General features: G+C 51.6%; 1 protein-coding gene across 2 annotated transcripts; it reads right to left on the bottom strand.

Annotated features, from left to right (window-relative positions):
* Positions 1–2,299: 2,299 nt before the first annotated feature.
* DUSP15 (dual specificity phosphatase 15) lies at positions 2,300–10,686 on the bottom strand. Of its 2 annotated transcripts, none has more exons than XM_030309843.1 (7): positions 10,675–10,686; positions 9,651–9,684; positions 7,953–8,035; positions 5,579–5,628; positions 4,778–4,852; positions 3,457–3,628; positions 2,300–2,601 (listed from the first exon to the last, which is right to left on the bottom strand). In XM_030309843.1, the coding sequence occupies exons 1-7, from the start codon at positions 10,684–10,686 to the stop codon at positions 2,329–2,331; spliced, it is 699 nt and encodes a 232-aa protein (XP_030165703.1). In that variant the 3' UTR covers positions 2,300–2,328. The 2 variants fall into 2 exon arrangements, with proteins under 2 accessions (XP_030165703.1, XP_030165701.1); XM_030309841.1 differs by lacking the exon at positions 10,675–10,686 and adding an exon at positions 10,416–10,502.
* Positions 10,687–17,764: the final 7,078 nt, after the last annotated feature.

Genomic DNA, 17,764 nt, shown 5'->3' with positions numbered 1-17,764 from the left:
TTGTAAAGCCATAGTGCTTCTTAGACTAACTCCAATCGGAATTGAGAGGCAGAGACTGGTTTGAAATGTACACTCGTTGCCTCCATCCCAGACCCGCAGAATCAGGCCTTCTGGGCAAGAAGCCCAGTAATCTGCATTTAACGAGTGCTCCCAGGGGATTCTGATCCAGGTGGTCCAAGGGTCACCCTTGGAGACATAGCTCCTTGAATATTGGAAGTCCTCATCTGCTGATGCCTCACTACAGTGTTGGCCAGGCTGAAGCCTTTCCTGCAGGGTCTCAGTTGGTTCTCACAAGGCATGGTGAGGTGATAATTACGCATTTTATGATTAAGAAGAATAAGGCTCAGAGAGGTGAAAGCCCTCTGGGTTCTATAACAGGGTCATAGAACTAGTATGTGGGGGCAGTCAGGATCTGAACCTGTGTCTCTGTGTCCCCAGAGCCCAGGAACCTAAACAGTTCCCCACACTGCCTTCCAACAGCTTACGCCTGGGGTTTATGGACACCCCCACCCAACCCCGCAGAAAGTGTATGCAAATTTTTTCATGCCTATGCATTTTCCAGGGCTTGTGTCTTTCATTCAATTGCCAAAAGGGGGTTGCGATTTGAAAGAGGTCAGGCAGTGCAGCCTTTGCTGTGCACATGGGGAAACTCAAACCCCGAGGGAGCACAGAGCTGGATGCCCAGTCAGCATTGACCAGAGGCTGGTAGCACTGTCCTTCATGGGCGCCTTGAGGGTCAGGGGGGCCTTCTTTATGCTCCTCACCCCTATGTTCTCACATGCCAACAGCCACTCAGTTCTGACACCTCTACGGGTGTGGCCAGGATTCAGACTCACTGTAGGGCTCTAGTGGGGGCCCAAAGCATTTCAAAGGATTGAATCCAAGGGTAATGACGACATCTAAGTGCAAAACTGAAGTGTGTCAGTCTCTTCATATTTCTGGGTGGCAGAATCATAGTAACTAGGAGAATGGCGTGCCCTCAACTTCCCAGCCTGACTGCTTCGATTCAAATCCCAGCCCCACCACTTGCTAGCTGGTGACCTTGGACACCTGAGGAGCAGGTTGGGCAGCAGGTGAGGATTATTTCATCTGTCCTCATCCTCGCACTCCCAGTACTGGCATCTGGGCCTCCCCCACAGCTCTGAACACAGTCTTGGTGCATAGTCTCTGAACAGTGCTTGGTGCATAACAGGAACCCCATACAAGTGGCTATTAGGTCAGGGTTTTTTCAGACCCCTCTCAACCCCAGTTGAAAGTAACCTTTAGGTTAGGAAAACTCAGCTCGGATGACCTCTGTGTACCCTTGGGGTCAGTTTGCTGCTTTCTTGGGCTGCCCTGAAGCCTTCTCTCCTCAGTGGCTGCCCTGGGGCTTTCAGCTCTAGGTGGGCAGGCTCTTAGTGGGAGAAGGTATTTGCAAATGATCTATCCAAAAAGGAGTTAATATCCGAAATATATAAAGAACATATTCAAGTTACCACCAAAAAGCCCCAAATAATCCAAATAAAATGGGCACTAAGGAACTGCTTCTTAACAACCACCACAGGGCACAGACTGCCCAGGTTCAAATCCAGCCTCCCCCCTACTCTAGCTGTCCTCAGGCAAGCTGCCTACCCTTTCTGAGCCTCAGTTTCCTCCCGAGGATTAAGTGCACTCATGCATGTAAACAGGCAGGCATGAAAAAGGCACTCCCCTATGGCTTCCTAGCTAGGATCTGTAAATAGGGAAGAGGAGGGAGCTGGTGAGGAAGAGAAGGGCTCAGAGGAAGAAAGAGGTTCAGGGAGAAGGAGGGGTTCAGGGGCCTTTTCAGGAGGCCAGGGCTCCGGGGACGGGTGGGGGTGGGGGTGGGGGGTCAGGGCAGCGCATGGAGTCTCGGAGTTCAGTCCTGCCCACTGCAACTTATGGGAGGTGGCAGGCTCCAGCCCCCGGCAGAGTTCTGCACCCCCGCCCTTGCGGAATGATTAGGAGGAGCTCAGACAGACAGCTTGTGTGTCTCTTTAATATCCTCCAGGCCCACCTAACACCCACCCACCCACCCACTCCCGCTGCCTTTAAGGGTGGAGGCCCGGGTGCCCCCTCCCCCCGGCCCAAGGACTAAGGCACCAGGCGGCTGCAGCAGGCCGGCCCAGACACAGAGACAGACGCGCAGAGTTGGAGGACACACAGACTGCGGACGCGGACGAGCAGGACGGGCATGGGGGCGGGGCTCAGGCCGCCGCGGGGGCTCCCACAGGCTCTGGGCCCGTCCTGGAGGCCGTGGGCGGCCCAGACAGCCCCGAAGGGGACCAGTCGAGTCGGGAGGAAGAGGGGCGCGACGGCGGGCCGGGATCCTCACTTGCCGCCCTTGCGGGACAGACACCGCGGGAGGCAAGAGAAAGTCTGCTTGACGCGCGCCAGCAGCGGCAGCGGCCGGTGGGCCTCCCGGGGCGGCCGCGGCACCAGGCGCTGCAGGGTTCCCTCGGAGGCCGCCGCGTGCGGTGCGGGGGACGCGGCCGCGGGCGCAGAGCCCTGCCGGCAGCGCTTGCACAGCGGCAGCAGCGCGCGCACCTCCTCCTCGTCGCGGAAAGGGCTTTCTCCGAAGCGCTCCTCCAGCTGCCGGCGGAGCTGGGGGAAGGGAGGGGGGTGGGGACGAGACGGGGATCGGTGCCAGGCCGCCGGCGGGTCCCCGCACTCCGGCCCTCGTCGCTTCCGCCGGCCCGAGAGCTCCCCACCCCTCTCTGGGCCCCTCCCCTTCCTGAGCATCCTCCCACCTCGCCCTAGACGAGCCTCCTCCTCCCTATCTTCTCCGGACCCCCCCCCCCTTCCCCTTTGCCACCCAGTCTAACGACCCGCTAAAGCGACGCCCACCCGCCCCCGGCGCAGGGGAGACCCTCTTCTCTGCGCATCAACTCCACCCACGCCGGCCTCTTCTTTGCCCGCCTTTTTCCTAAGGCGGCCTTGCACATCAGCCTCTGAGAACCAGCCTGCCACCCCGGAGAGAGCCTTCCTGCGGCTGCTTCTCTTGTGTCTCTCATCCCTTGTTCCGAGGGAGGCCTCGGTTCCTGCCATCCCCGTGTGCCCTCTGCCCAGTGGGCCTAAGAGAAGGAACTGATTTGGCCTCATCAGGGACCCAGGGGTGGAGTAGGGAAATGGCATTTCTCCCCAAAGGGGTCAAACATTCAAATGCCTTCAGGTTCCAGGCAGGTAGAGCAGGCAGTGCTGGGACCTGGTCAAATTGAAGCGTCCATAGTCTGGCCCAAAGGCAACCCAATTCTAAACTAAAAAAGAAAAGGGAACATCTGGCTGACCGAACAAAATACACCTAGGGACTAGATTAGCTCAAGGGTCATGAGTTCAAGACCCGAGCAAAATCTCCTGCCAGGTCTGAAGCACAGGCTAAATTCTTTGCAGTCGGTGCTCAACTCAAGCAGGAAGAGTCTCCTAGCTCTGCCCAGCTCCTGCCTCTGCCCAAGCCCCTACCTTCCGGGAACTGCCCCAGCCAAACTCTTCAAGCTGCTGCCTAAAGCCTGGGTTGGGGTTGGCGATGGGCCGGGTGGCCTTGATGGCTTCAAGCACGTCCCGCCAGCCAAGCCCCGTCACAGTCATCACATATGCCGTCACGATGGTGGTGCTGCGGGAGATGCCTGCAAAGCTGGGAGACCCCCCACCCACCCACCCACCAGGCTTCAGGGAAGGTCCGGTCTCCTCCATGCCCTACCCCCAGGCACCCGGGTCTCCACCTCAGCTCTCCCACCCTCTCCTCCTGAGCTCCCATCACAAAGAACCCACTAGGACCTGTTTTCCTATTTCCTTTGCCCGTGCTGTTCCTTCTGCCTGGAGTATCCCCCTGGCACTCTCCCACATCAAAGGTCCGAGTGAAACATCACTTCATCCATTCAACACACATTTCCTGACCATCTGTTATTTTTCAGGAACTGGGGACATGGCGGGGAATTAATAGACATTGTCTCTGCCATCCTAGGGCTTACAGTATGGTTGGGGGAGACAGACGCTAACCAGGGAAACAATTCAAGGGTGATAACTGCTCTGAAGATGAGTCCAGGAGCTAGGAGATCCTATAGGAAAAGGTATTAATCTAGTTAATGGAGAGGGATTAGGGAAGGTAGTGCCAGGAAGCTGAGTCCAGAAAGATGGGTAAGGGTCAGTCAAGAACATTCTGGGCAGTGTATGAAGCCCATGAGGTGGGAGCTGGTGGATTTGAAGTGTGGGGAGTTGGCCAAGGTGGCTGGAGTGCGGGAAAGGGGGACAGAGGGTGACAGGTTGGAGGAGCTTCTCCTATGATTTGGGCTCTGGCAGGGCTGCCTTGAGCCCAGCGTAGGGTAGGTGCTCAGTGGGAAGTTAAGGGATGAATGACATCAACTGATCCAGGGGCCATGGGAGGACTCAGGGGTCCTGTCTCCCAGCCCAGGGTTCCTGCTCTGCCCTATTTCCTCAAAAGCCTAGAGGGGAGGAGAGGGAGCCAGAACTGTTGGAGAGTGTCGAGCTACCTTCCTATCCCTCCTGGTAGCCCAGCAGGTCAACATTCTTTTCCCTATTTTACAGATGAGGAAATGGAGCCTCAGGGAGAAACCGCTCGCTCGTTGGCCTTGGCCACACAGCTGGTAAGGCACAGAGCCCTGGTTGGAGCCCCTGATCAGCCTCCATGAGAGGACTGATGGACTGTCATATATGGCAACAGGCTGGAGAAGGTGCCTCCCAGGTTCCCCATTCCCCATAGGGTGAGTGTGTGTTTGGGAAGGCAGTTCCCCTACTTCCTGCCCTCATTCCTCTCTTAACTCACCAATGCACAAGGCAGTTCCCCCCATTGAGGCGGCAACAGTGGATGAAGTTGATACATTCTTTGAAGTGCTTTTTGCTAGAGAAGAAAGCAATAGGATAGGGAGCGCTGGGGGGCAGGTCTCCTGGGAGTTGTCTCCCTCCCCACTGATGGGATGTCAAGAGCCCTGGGTCCTCAGGTCAGCCAGCCCATGCAGTGAATAGGGGCCAGGACTATAGTACAAGTGGAGGTGTGTGTGAAGCAACAATGGTGGCATTTCAGCCAGTGAAAGAGGCCAATAATGAGAAATCCTGCCACAGAGGCAGGAGCACCTTTCCAGTGGGTCCCACGGATCCTATTGTCATAGAGGGTTTATCTTGATCTTTCAAGGCAACGAGTGGGAGGAGACAGAGGAGTCCCACTCCTCTGGGGTCTGCAATCTGATCTTTGATCCCTCTCAGAGCAATTTGTGCAAGGTTACACAGCTAGTAAATGGCAAAGCCTGGCTGGAGCCCAGACATCTTAACTCCAGGGCCAGGAACTGGCTGAGCCTTCAGATCTGCTGGGGCATCTGGTCCTGAGACAGGACAGTCTCTCCATTTCTTCAGCTGAAGACACCGAGCTCTGGGAGATTAAGAGTCTTGGCCAGGGGCATTGGCCAGGGCATGGCTGAGACAGACATAGGTCTGAGTGACCACTGGTGCGAGGGTCCCCAGGACAGCTTTCTGGTGTGAGTCCTCTCTGTCCTCCCCCAGACCCCCTCCCCCTGGCATCACCACAGACGGCAGCTGTCTGTCCATCTGTTGGTGTATCCAGAGAACTTACATGGGTACCTCAGGGGTGTCTGCCACAGGGATGCGAAGGTAGGTTATGTCCTGCAAGTACAAAACACACATGGGCAGTGGGGGGCCCTTGGCTGCACCCCTGACCCTGGCCTGGGCTGCCCAAGCACCTCATGATCCCGGGCCAGTTCCCACCCCTCTCCGAGCCACTGTTGCCCTCTCTATCTGAAGAGGGTAGATAGCATGCGTGAGTGCCTCCCAGCTCTATCCAGAACCTTCTGAGAAGATGGTATCCTAAACTCATAAGGTGACTTGGGCATGAGGACTTGATAAAAAGGATCCAGGGACCTTTAAGAGGTGGGAAAGGGCCACAGCAGTAACTCTCCTCCAAATGAGGATTACAAAACTATAGCATAAAAAGGGCAAAACAGGGGGCGCCTGGCTGGCTCAGTCAGTAGAGCATGCAACTCTTAATCTCAGGGTTGTGAGTTTGAGCCCCATGTTGAGCACAGAGATTACTTTTTTAAAAAGAGCATGGGCGCCTGGGTGACTCAGTCAGTTGAGCATCTTGATTTCAGCTCAGGTCATGATCCCAGGGTTGTGAAATCGAGCCCCGTGTTGGGCTCTGCGCTGAGTGTGGAGCCTGCTTGGGATTCTCTCTCTCTCTCTCTCTCTCTCTCTCTCTCTCTCTCTCTCTCTTCCTCTGCCCTTCTCCCCCCGTGTGTGCTCTCTCTCTAAAAAAATTTGAAGAATATAATAAAAAATAAAATTTAAAAAAGGGCAAAACATTTTATTACCTTGAAAAGAAACAAAGCCATGAAAATAAGTTTATATGGCTCATTAATTATGGTTATCAAACTATGTGCTAATTATTAAAATAATCAAGGAATGCATTGCCAGTAATTTCTCCAACAAACTTGCTATAATATCCTCTACTTCATGGTTAACCTTCACACGAGATCATAAAGATGATTTGTGCTCAAGAATCACTTTTCTCAAGGACCTCTTTTAATCCTTTGATATTCAAATGACTCTTTTCAAGTGCCTGGCCCACCCTCAGCCACAAGCTAAGGGACCCCAGGCCAGATCCTCATTTGTTAATGGCCTTGGGTAAGATTCCAGCCCTTCTCTGACTCACTTTTCCCAAGGTCACACCATCCTGCATCTTTTGCAAGGTTTGCAATTTCACTTTGCAACACATTTGGCCTTGGGATTGCTTGCCATTATCAAACCCTGGCTGGTAAATAGACGGGGAGGCAGGGCTGCCTGTGGGAAGAGGGGAAGGCGGTTGGAGTGGGGACTCGTTTGGCAAGCAGTCGCTTCATTAGTCAATCTATTCACGATTTGACAACCTTCCCTGTGCAATCTAGTGACTGCATACTCCAAATACTCCAAAACAAGCCTGCCCTATAAAGCAAAGTCAGACTCCATTGACCTGGAAATTTCTTGTTTGAATGACACTGAGCACCACAGATTATTGGAAGTTGCTCTTAGAGACCGTCCAATCTGACACAGGGGGAAACTCAGGCCCAGAGACTGAGAGGAACCTGTCCAAGGTCACACAGCAAATCTGTGAAGCTGGTTTGAGCTCAGATCTCCAGAGCCCTTTTCTACCCACTGTTCTTCCCCTTTAGTGGGTGACACAGACTCTAACAGATTAGGAGGAGCGGGCTGTCTTTATGAGATAAGAATATGACTAGCTTTGTTATATCACCTGTAAGTTGTTGGCTGTTTTGTGGCTGTTAACAACTCAGTGAGGTAGGTGCAACTGAGGCTTAGAGAGATGAAGTCCTGTGCCCAAGATTACAGAATAAGTGGTCTGGATTTCCTACCTTTCTCTTCTGGTTTATAACACCCATACCCCCTCTTTTCCAGGACTCCAGAAAACCGGTACCAACCCTTCCGGTGGGGGCCGTGCTTTACAATGTGCAAAGCATCTTCACCGTCCTGCAGCCCCTTTGCCTCCTCACAACAGCCTCTCTGGGGGCAGACAGGACTGAGGGATCAGAGGCCCAGAGAGGTGAAGTCACAGCTCAAGATTACATGGCAAGACACAGAACCCAGAATCATCCATTTGTAGCCATCCATTCAGCTGGGCAACGGGAAGCCCATGTAGGGTCCTCTTTAAGATTCAGGGTGAGGCCTCTGGGGTCAGATGGTCAAATCTTAGCTTCTCAGCTTCCTGAATGTGTGACCTCAGGCAAGTTACTTGACCTCTCTGGGCCCTAGTGGCCAAACAGGGATCAAATGGGGATGCTAATGTAAAACAAATCAGTTTTTAATGGAATGACCTAGAATAGGTCAGGAAGACAGTATAGGACCTGGCGCATGGTAAGTCCTTGATAAATGGGTGCCACTGGGGGTCGGAAGCCCCCTTCCCCACCTACACACAGCCCAAAGATGGGGGTAAAGAGTACCTGCAGGAGAGGCTGGGGTGACTCGTGGATGGAGATGATGTGTGTGATCTTATTCCGGCCCAGCTGGTCCGGGTCTTTGGCATCTGAAAAGAGACAGGATGCCTGAGCCAATCTGGTGGGTGCAGCTTATGTGTCCCTGTTGGCCACGAAGGGTGGGAGCTCACTGCCCAGCTCCCCTCCCCACCTCTCCCTCTCCACTTTGGCCCACCCTCTGCCAGCTCCCTGCTCCTTGGCCACTTCCTGTCACGCTCCTGCCGTGACAGGTCCTACCACACCCCAACGCTTCAGTCTTGTCGCGGGGGCACCCATAAGTAACAGCCCAGCCTCTTCCTGGTCTTGCCCAGGCTGTTCCCTTCCATGGCAAACACCCTTCCCTGGCATATCCTTGATCCAGCAACTCTTATTTCCAGGAATCCTGTCTACAGAGGGGTTTGCTCACACAGAAAGCTGGGTGTAGAGGATGAAGTTCTCTGAGGTTCTGCTTATAACAGCAGACACACCAGAAATAGTTAAAAAGTGGGGGCAACCTACACGTCCACCGTAAGAGAACTGGATAAATAAGTATTGTCATCCTTGAATACTGTGCTGCCCATTGAAAAGAACTCTATGTGCTGATGACCCAGTGTGTCCACAATATATTATTAAATAGGAAACAGGTTACAGAACAGCATGCAGAACAGGTTCCCATTTGTATTTTACATATTATATCTGTATCTACAAAGATCTATGTAAACTGACCCAGGGATGAACCTCATGCTTCCATCAGTGGCTATTTCTAGGAGCTGGAATCCCAGTGTGTACAGATTTTTTATCATTAGAATAAATAACACTCCTCCCCTCCTTCTCCAAATGTCTACTTCATTCAACACATTTACTGAGTGCTTACTAGGTGCAGCCTTGGCTGGGTATGAGGGTGTGGGGGCAGTTTCGTGGCCCCTACCCTCATGGGGCTACGGACTTAAAAAGGATTCAGAGCTTACTTAGCCTAATACTCCGAAATCAAGTGGCATGAACTGCCGAGGGGCCTTCCAGGGAGGAGATCAGATTCATGAGAGTGGAGCATCTAAGCCGGGTCGGGTGGGAGAGGCGCAGGCGTGGTGGGGAAAACCCTGCCCCTCGCACAGATGCCCCTCCCTCTCTGAAGTTTTCTCTGACTGCACATGGAAATGTGTGGAGTCTCAGGCTCAGCCTGTCTCTTAGCACAGGCCTGGGACAGATAGAGTGCCATGGCCTTGGGAAAGAGGGGACAGTGCTCACTACCAAGTTTCTGAGGTAGAGTCTAGTCTCCAGAGACCGCCCCTCTGTGTAGAAGGTTGTGGTGGGGTGGGGAAGGCTCCCGGTTTCCCAGCTAGAAGCAGCACCCCCAAACAGACCTCAACTCAGAACCTCAGGGCTGTAAGAGCCCTTAGAGGTGAGTGGACCTTGTGCTGAGGGAGAGGCTGGGGCTCAGAGCAGGTGCAGACTTGCCTGGCATCTGGCAGAAAGGGCGGTTCTGAGCCCTCTGCACTGAGGACATTCCCTGCCCACATACCCCTTAGTCCTCATGAGCTCCCTCTCCCTCCCAGCCTGGCATTGCTTCCCTGCCCCCGGCCCCATTCCTGAGCGCTTCCAAGGTGCGTGGGCTGGAGCATGAATGGTGGACACAGGCCTGGGACAGGCAGAGTGCCACAGCCTTGGGACAGTGTGGGCAGTGCTCACCAATGAAGTTTCCGAGGTAGAGTCCAGGAAGTACCTACAGGAGAGACAGGCTGTGGTCAGTGGGGTAGAGGTGCACGCCCTGCCCACCTGGCGGCTGGGGGGCCCACAGCCCATCTCTGTCCCATGTGAGGTGTCTGGACCTCAGGACTCAGGGAGCCATCTCCTCTCCCTCTTGGGCCTGGACTGTGAGAGGGGCTGGGGATGGCAGGAGAGGGGCACCAGGGGAAGCTAGCTTGGGCAGGGGTGAGAAGAGAGGGGAGGAGGATCAAAGAGGAGTGGGGCAAGGGGAGAGGTGGACTTACCAGGTGCAGGGGGGGCGGTCTGAAGAGGGAGGTGGGAAGGCAGGGACAGATGGAGGGTCAAGCAGAGGCAGAGGGGGAAGGATGAAGAAACAGCACCAGACAGAGTCCAAGGAGTCAGAGACAAGGGACACAGAGACACCTGGAGACAGGGAAAGGGACCCAGAGAGATAGAGTGTGGGAGTGACAGCCACAGAAAGACCCAGCAAGAAATAGAGTCACAGAAACAGGCAGAGAGACAGAGGCACAGGGAGAACAGACCAGAGAGACACAGGAAGACCGAGACGTAAGCAGAAGACACAGGGACGCAGGGTCAGAGAGTCACCGGGAGATAGAGATCTGGACACACAGAGCGTCAGAGAGAGGGCCAGAAGGTCAGAGGCGGGCACAGCGACCGGGGCAGAGCCTGCGCCGCGGCGACACTGGGGGCGGCCAGGTGCGAGCTGCGCGATCCCCTACCCCCTACCTTGGTCATGCCATTCCCCATGATCACGGGGACGGGGGTCCGGGCGCACCCCCAGCTCGCCGCCCGGAGAGCGCTCGGGTCACAGCTGCCCTGCTGGCCCACGCCCGGCGCCTGCAGCCTGGCGGGGAACAGGGGCCCCTGCCCGGCCGCCGCCGCCGCCGCCGCCGCCACCACCGCCCGCCGACCCCCGGCCAGGGAGGGAAATGGTGGTGGAGCCGCCGCCGCCGCCGCCGCCACCGCCGCCGCAGGCTCCTCCTACCCCCTCGGTCATGTGGGGCCCCCCCCACCGTGGGTCGCGGCGGGGGGCTGGACAAAGCCCCAGTGTGCCGGGCCCAGGGCCCGCGGGACAACGGCAGCTTGTTGGGCCGCGTGGGGCCGCCACCTCCGGAGGTGGGGGCGGGGGCTCCCCCCCCACCTGGCACCGTCTGGCGCGGGCGGGGTGGGCGCGGGGGCGGGAAGAGCCCCCGGCCGGTGGCGCAGCCGCTCAGATCACAGCTCGGGCGCTGCCCGGACCTCCCTGCGGGCCCTGGGGCAGCACGCCCAGCTCCCTGGGCCTGGCCGCGGTTTCCTAGCAGAAACGTGACGGGGGCCTGAACTTGGATCGCTGTGGGTCCCCCCATATTCAGACACTGTGTGGGTAATTCCTTCTTTCGGTCCGTCCCCACTCCTGCCCCGCCCCCATGCGGGCCTCCTACCAGCCAGCCATCCTCGTCTCCAATTCATGCAGCCATCTGCCCTCCCATCCTCCAGTCCACCCATTCATCCCTCCCTCGGTCCGTCCATTCATCCATCCATCCATCCATCCATCCAGTCTCCCTCCCTCTCTCTCATCCTTTCCTCCCTTCTGCTTTGGGTCAGCATCTGCTGAGACCAGGCATAACCACCCTTAGAGGGTTCAAGAAATCAGAGCTAAAATGTGAGGAGAGGGAGGTGAGGGGCGGGGGTTACAGACACCTGGGTCCCTTGGAGTAAAGGAGACTCCAGGAGGATATAGTTAGAGGCAAGAGTCCTGGACCTGATAACGTTCCAGGCCCTCTTCAGCTCTGCCCTGCTGGCTGACCCTGGACAACTTCCTCTGGGGTTCCAGCTACCCTATCTGTGTCTCAGGGTGTTGAGGTGAGCCTTTCTGGCTGCTAGGACCAAAGATGAAGAATGTAAAAATAGTTGAGACCAGGCACCTCCTGGGGGTCTGAAATAGAAGTAGCTGAGCCAGCTTGGCTCCTCCGGCCACCACCCCCCCCATCTACATAGTAGGTGACTGGGGTGGGGGGGAATGTTGGTACAGAGCAGGACCGAGAGTTAACTCGGTTTGAAATGCAGTGACTGGAGAGAACTAAAACTCCCTGGCATTTCTTTCTCCCTTGAATTCACACTATACATGGGTCTGCCTGTCTCATCTCTCCCTGTGCACGGGGTTCTCATAAAAACGAAATTATTCAACAAATGCTTACTGAATACCTACTATATGCTAGATATTAGGGACACAGAGGTGGCTAAAGCAGAGACGGTTCCTACCTTCATTGGCTAACAGTGTAGACCAGCACCACCCAACAGAAATGTAACGTGGGCCGCACGCGTAATCTTAAATTTTCTAGCAGCCACATTAAAAAGGTAGAAAGAAACAGGTTGTAAATAAGTTTTTATTTAACCCGATATATCAAAAATATTATCACTTCAACCCGTAGCCAATATTTTCAAATTATTGAGACATTTTACATCCTTTTTAGTGTATTAAGTCTTCATAATCCAGTGTCTATCTTACACGTACAGCACATCTCAGTTCTCTCTCCAAATAAATAAACTTTAAAAAATTAAATTAAAAAAAAAACAAACACTTCAGTGTGGTTCATTGTGGTAGGCAAAATAACGATCTCCCCAAAGACGTCCATGCTCTGATTCCTGGGAATTGTGAATATGTTATGTTATATGGGAAGGGGGAATTAAGGCTGTGGATGGAATTAAAGTTGCTCATGAGCTGGCCATCAGATGGAAAGATTGTCCTGGATTATTTGGGTGGGCCCAATGTAATTACCCAGGTTCTTATAAGTGAGAGAGGGAGGCAGGAGAATAGAGTCTGGGGGGATATGACGATAGAAACAGAGGTCTTGGCAATGAGAAAGAATGAAATATGGCCTTTTGTAGCAATGTGGATGGAACTGGAGAGGGTTATGCTAAGTGGAATAAGTCATAGAGAGAAAAACAGATACCATATGTTTTCACTCTTATGTGGATCCTGAGAAACTTAACAGAAGACCATGGGGGAGGGGAAGGGGGGAAAAAGTTACAGAGAGGGAAGGAGGCAAACCATGAGAGACTCTTAAAAAATGAGACTAAACTGAGGGTTGATGGGGGGGATGGGAGGGAGGGGACAGTGGGTGATGGGCACTGGGGAGGGCACCTGTTGGGATGAGCACGGGGTTTGGTATAGACACCAGTTTGACAATAAATTTCATATTATAAAAAAAAAAAAAAAGAAAAGAAACAGAGGTCAGAGTGGTAGGATTGGTGGCTTTCAAGATGGAAGGGGGCCATGAACCAAGGAATGCAGGTGGAAAAAACAAGGAAACAGATTTTCTCCTAGAGCCTCCTAGGAACCCGGCCCTGCCGACTCCTTAATCTCAGCCTAATGAAATCCACCTCAGACTTCTGACCTCAAAAACTGTAAGCTCAGGGCGCCTGGGTGGCTCCACTTCAGCACAGGTCACGACCTCACGGGTTCATGAGTTGGATCCCCGTGTCAGGCTCAGCGCTGAGAGCTCGGAGCCTGGAGTCTGCTTCAGATTCTGTGTCTCCCTCTGTCTCTCTGTGTGTCCTTCCCCTGCTTGTGCACTCTCTCTCTCAAAAGTAATAAACATTTAAAAAAAACCCTGTAAACTCACGTGTTTGTGTTGCTTTAGGTCACTGAGTTTGTGCTAATTACAGCTACAATAGGAACATCATACACTGGCCAATGCCCTTAGGAAAAAGCTCTATCTCTTTAGCATAGCACACAAGGCCTTGTGGGATCTGGCTTCTGCCTCTGTGACTTGGAGCAAATTTCTTAACTTCTGTGAGTCTTGGTATCATCAGCTGTAACACAGGAAGGAAAAACCTCGATAGGTCTCTAGTGAGATGAGGAGGACATATTTCAAGTACCTCGTAGAGAGACAGGCATATAATACATCTTCATTGTTACCATTGTCATTATGATTTGCCTGGAGCAACTGACAGGGAGTTAGGAAGCCTGGGTTCTGTTCTCCTCACTAGGGCTCTGTTTCCACATTTGTAAAAAACAACAACAACAAAAAAGGAAACAGCAAAACATACAGGGTTGGCAGCCTCATCTCTCCCCTCTTCCCTCTTTCCTGGTCACTGATCGGCATTCACTTCCACAAACATGCTTCACTCTCTCTGATTTCCAATTTTGCACATGCCATTCCCTCTGTCTGGAATGCTCTTCCCATCCCCTTTACCAGACTAGCTCCCATTTCGTCCCGCCAGTCTGCTGACTCCAATTAAAGATGGTTAGACCCCATAGTTACGCATTCCCAAAGCATCCTAAAATTCTTCCTCTATGGTAGTATTGATATTCTTTTATTATTATGGCAAAAACCAAAAAATAAATCCGGATAAGACTACTTTGGCTAATTGGCTTCAACTGTGTTGCTTAAATAAAACAAAATGTTCCAAATAAACTTAAAGCACTTGGAGTTTCCTCTCCTCTCCCTTCTTCCTTCACTCTCCCTAGAGGAAACCACTATTGTGAGTTTGGTGTGCATCTTTCTAGTCGTATTTTTAAACTTTGAATGCTAATATATCCGTAAGTATGTAGAATACACTTTTGTATGTTTATAATTAATACAAATTTCAACTTTTAAAAATATTTGTCATCCTGCAAGTCTCTTTTATTCACTCAACAGTAAGTTTGGGATTACTTCTATGTTGATATAGATCTGGAACATTAATTTTTAGCATTATAGTATTTTTATTAGAATATATTCCATTTTATTAATCCATCTCGCTAGGAGTGGACATTTAGATTGTTTCTAATATTTCTTATGAGTATAAAGAATGTTTTGGGGTGCCTGAGTTGGTTGAACATCCAACTCTTTTTTTAATTTTTTAATGTTTATTTATTTTTGAGAGGGGGCAGGGGAAGAGAGAGAGAGAGAGGGAGACACAGAGTCTGAAGGAGGCTCCAGGCTCTGAGCTGTCAGCACAGTGCCCAGTGTGGCGCTTGAACTTACGAGTGTGAGAGCATGACCTCAGCCAAAGTCAGATGCTTACCCAACTGAGCCACCCAGGCTCCCTGAGCACCCAACCTTGATTTTGCTCAGGTCATGACCCCAGGGTTGTGGGATCGAGCCCCACATTGGCCTCTGCACTGAGTGTGGAACCTGCTTGGGATTCTCTCTCTCTCTCTCTCTCTCTCTCTCTCTCTTTTCTCTCCCTCTGGCCCTCTCCCCGCTTGTGCTCTCTCTCTCTCTTAAAAAAAAAAAAAAAAAAGAGGGGCGCTTGGGTGGCTCAGTCGGGTAAGCGTCCGACTTCAACTCAGGTCACGATCTCGCGGTCCGCGAGTTTGAGCCCCGCGTCCGGCTCTGGGCTGATGGCTCAGAGCCAGGAGCCTGCTTCCGATTCTGTGTCTCCCTCTCTCTCTGCCCCTCCCCCGTTCATGCTGTGTCTCTCTCTGTCTCAAAAATAAATAAACGTTAAAAAAAAAAAAGAATGTTGCAATGAACATCCTTGTACATATAACCTATGAACAAGAATGAGAATTTCTTTAGGGAAGGATGACATCTTGCCTCAAAGTGATAGTCCCCAGGTTGTGCAGCTGTATTCAGAGAGCTTCTAGAATATATGTCCAGTAGTGGAATCAGGTTGTGAGTTGTGTGCATTTTCAACTTTATGAGATAGTGCAAATAGGCTTCCAAAGTGTGACTGTACCAACAGCATATAAAGGTTTGATTTCCACACATCCTTAAAAATACTTGACATTAGGGGTGCCTGGGTGGCTCAGTCAGTTAGGTGTCCAACTTCAGCTCAGGTCATGATCTCGCAGTTGATGAGTTCGAGCCCCACATTGGGCTCTGTGCTGACAGTTCGGAGCCTGAAGCCTGCCTACTTCCAATTCTGTGTCTCCCTCTCTCTCTGCCTCTCCCCGCTCATGCTCTGTCTCTCTCTCAAAAATAAATAAACGTTAAAAAAATATTTTTTAAATGTTCTTATTTTTATCTAGATGATGTGTTTAAAATAATATTTTATAATTGTTTTGATTTACATATCTCAATTTGCTTATTGGCTACTTGAGTTTCTTCTGCTGAAAGTTTTCTATTCATGTACTTTGTCCAGTTTTCTTTTGTGAGGTAAGAGTAGTGTTTTTCTTAATAGTTTGTAGTTCTTTGAGTACTGGTCCTTTGTTATATGTGTTGCAGATATTTCCTCCTCATCTGTAGCTTGTCTTTTTTTTTTACCTTTATTTATTTATTTTTTAGACAGAGAGAGAGAGAGAGAGAGAGAGAGCGCTAGTGGGGGAGGGGCAGAAAGAGAGGGAGAGAGAGCAAATCCCAAGCAGGCTCTGCACTGTCAGCGCAGAGCCCAACACGGGGCTTGAACTCATGAAACCATGAGATCATGACCTGAGCCAAAGTCGGATGCTTAACCGACTGAGCCACCCAGGCACCCCTGTAGCTTGTCTTTTAATTGAACTTACAATGTTTTTTTGTTGTATGGCAGTTTAGATTTTGAGAGGGTCACAGATTAATTTTTTTCTGCTGAGTTGTGCTTTATTAAGAAATCTTTCTCCACCATGACATCATAAAATATTATATATATGTATATTTTCTAATAGCCTGAAGTATTTGTTTGCCGTATTTATTCTTTAACCTGCTTGAATTAGGCATCTATTTTTCACTCCTACAGAAAGCCAGTTTCTGAACGCTATATACTGAGCTCCCCATCCTTTCCCCACTGACTTATGATGTCATCTCTATTGCACATCAAGTTAAAACACACACATGCACACACACACACATGCACACGGGCACCTGTGTCTGTTTCTAGGATCCCCTTATTATTCCATTGATATTTGCCTCTCTTGGGTTGAGACGGTTTCGCAAAAATCCTGACTGAATTTGGGAAAATACACATCTTTTTGATATTGAGTTTTCCAGTCCATGAACAGGGTGTATTCCTCCATTTATTCAGGCCTTCTTTAATGCCCTTCAATGTTTTGTAATTTTCCCTGTGAGAACATACACTCCACAAGGGCAGCTGCTTGTTAGTTTTGTTCATTGTTGTATCCTCAGAGTCAAGAATGAGGCATGCCATAAGTCAAGAATGAGGCTTAAAATTAAAAAAAAAGACTAGAGGCTTAATAATTTGTTGTTTAATGAAGCATCTTGCATATATTTTATTAGATATATTCCTACATAACTTATATTTTGTTGCTATAAAACAAACAACACATTTTTTTTAACAGTTTCTAATCAGTTATGGTTGGTATATAGATCCCAAGACAGTGGAGAAGTGAGGCAGGAAAAGGCAGGGAGTCAATACAGGGTTCAATGGCAAACAAATTGCTACTTCAGGCTATATGTAGTGTAGAGACACGATGGGATTCGTGTTCTAGAATGCTCTATAGGGGCGCCTGAGTGGCTCAGTGGGTAAAGCGGCCGACTTTGGCTGGGGTCATGAACTCACAGTTCCTGAGTTCGGGCCCCCTGTTGGGCTCTATGCTGATGGCTCAGAGCCTGGAGCCCGCTTCAGATTCTGTACCACCCTCTGCCTGCCCCTCCCCGACGTGCACTCTGGCTCAGTCTCAAAAATAAACATTAAAAACAATTTTTTTTAATGCTCTTTAGCTGCAGTGCCAAGAATGAATTGTTATGGATAGGCACTAGCAGACTGGTCAGCAGGCGTTGAGGTGACTCCTGGCATCGAGTTGGTGCCTAAGAATTAGAGAGAGTGGCTGAGCAAAAGCAGGAGTGCCTGGCCACGTTGCCAACTGACCAACTGACAAGGTGACTGACTTAGTGAGGCACCGAGTAAAGAAACAGTGCCGTTGCATTTACCAAAGACTGGCCACTTTTCAGGCTAGCTGCTCTTAGGTCAAGCGAAACGTAGCTGGAGGAGGCGCAGTAAGTGCCTGCGAAAGGCAGCCAGTCTCCGGCCCGGTGCGCCCCCGGGTCGCGGAGGCCACCGGCTGGAAGGGAAAGGTCTGGGGAATAGGGGGATCTGGGCCTCTGGGGCTCGCGAGCTTCCCGCGCCCCGGGTCAGGCGCACCAATCGCGCGGAGAGGAGGTGCCTCGGCTCATCCAATCAGCACGGCGGATCCGGGCACCCTCTGTCGCCTTGGCAACGGGACGCAGGGG

The sequence above is a fragment of the Lynx canadensis genome, chromosome A3, assembly GCF_007474595.2.
Source record: "Lynx canadensis isolate LIC74 chromosome A3, mLynCan4.pri.v2, whole genome shotgun sequence".
NCBI classification, from domain to species: Eukaryota; Metazoa; Chordata; class Mammalia; order Carnivora; family Felidae; genus Lynx; species Lynx canadensis.
Note: the sequence above shows the minus strand (reverse complement) of the source record. Positions and strands in the feature narration are given on the sequence as shown.

Coding starts and splice junctions, on each gene's coding strand:
- DUSP15 (XM_030309841.1), bottom strand. CDS start 10,436: ATGGGGAATGGCATGACCAAG. Junction 5,629..7,952: donor CACCCCAGCCTCTCCTGCAG/GTACTCTTTACC, acceptor TTGTACTTGCAG/GACATAACCTACCTTCGCAT. Junction 3,629..4,777: donor GGGAACTGCCTTGTGCATTG/GTGAGTTAAGAG, acceptor GGGGTCTCCCAG/CTTTGCAGGCATCTCCCGCA.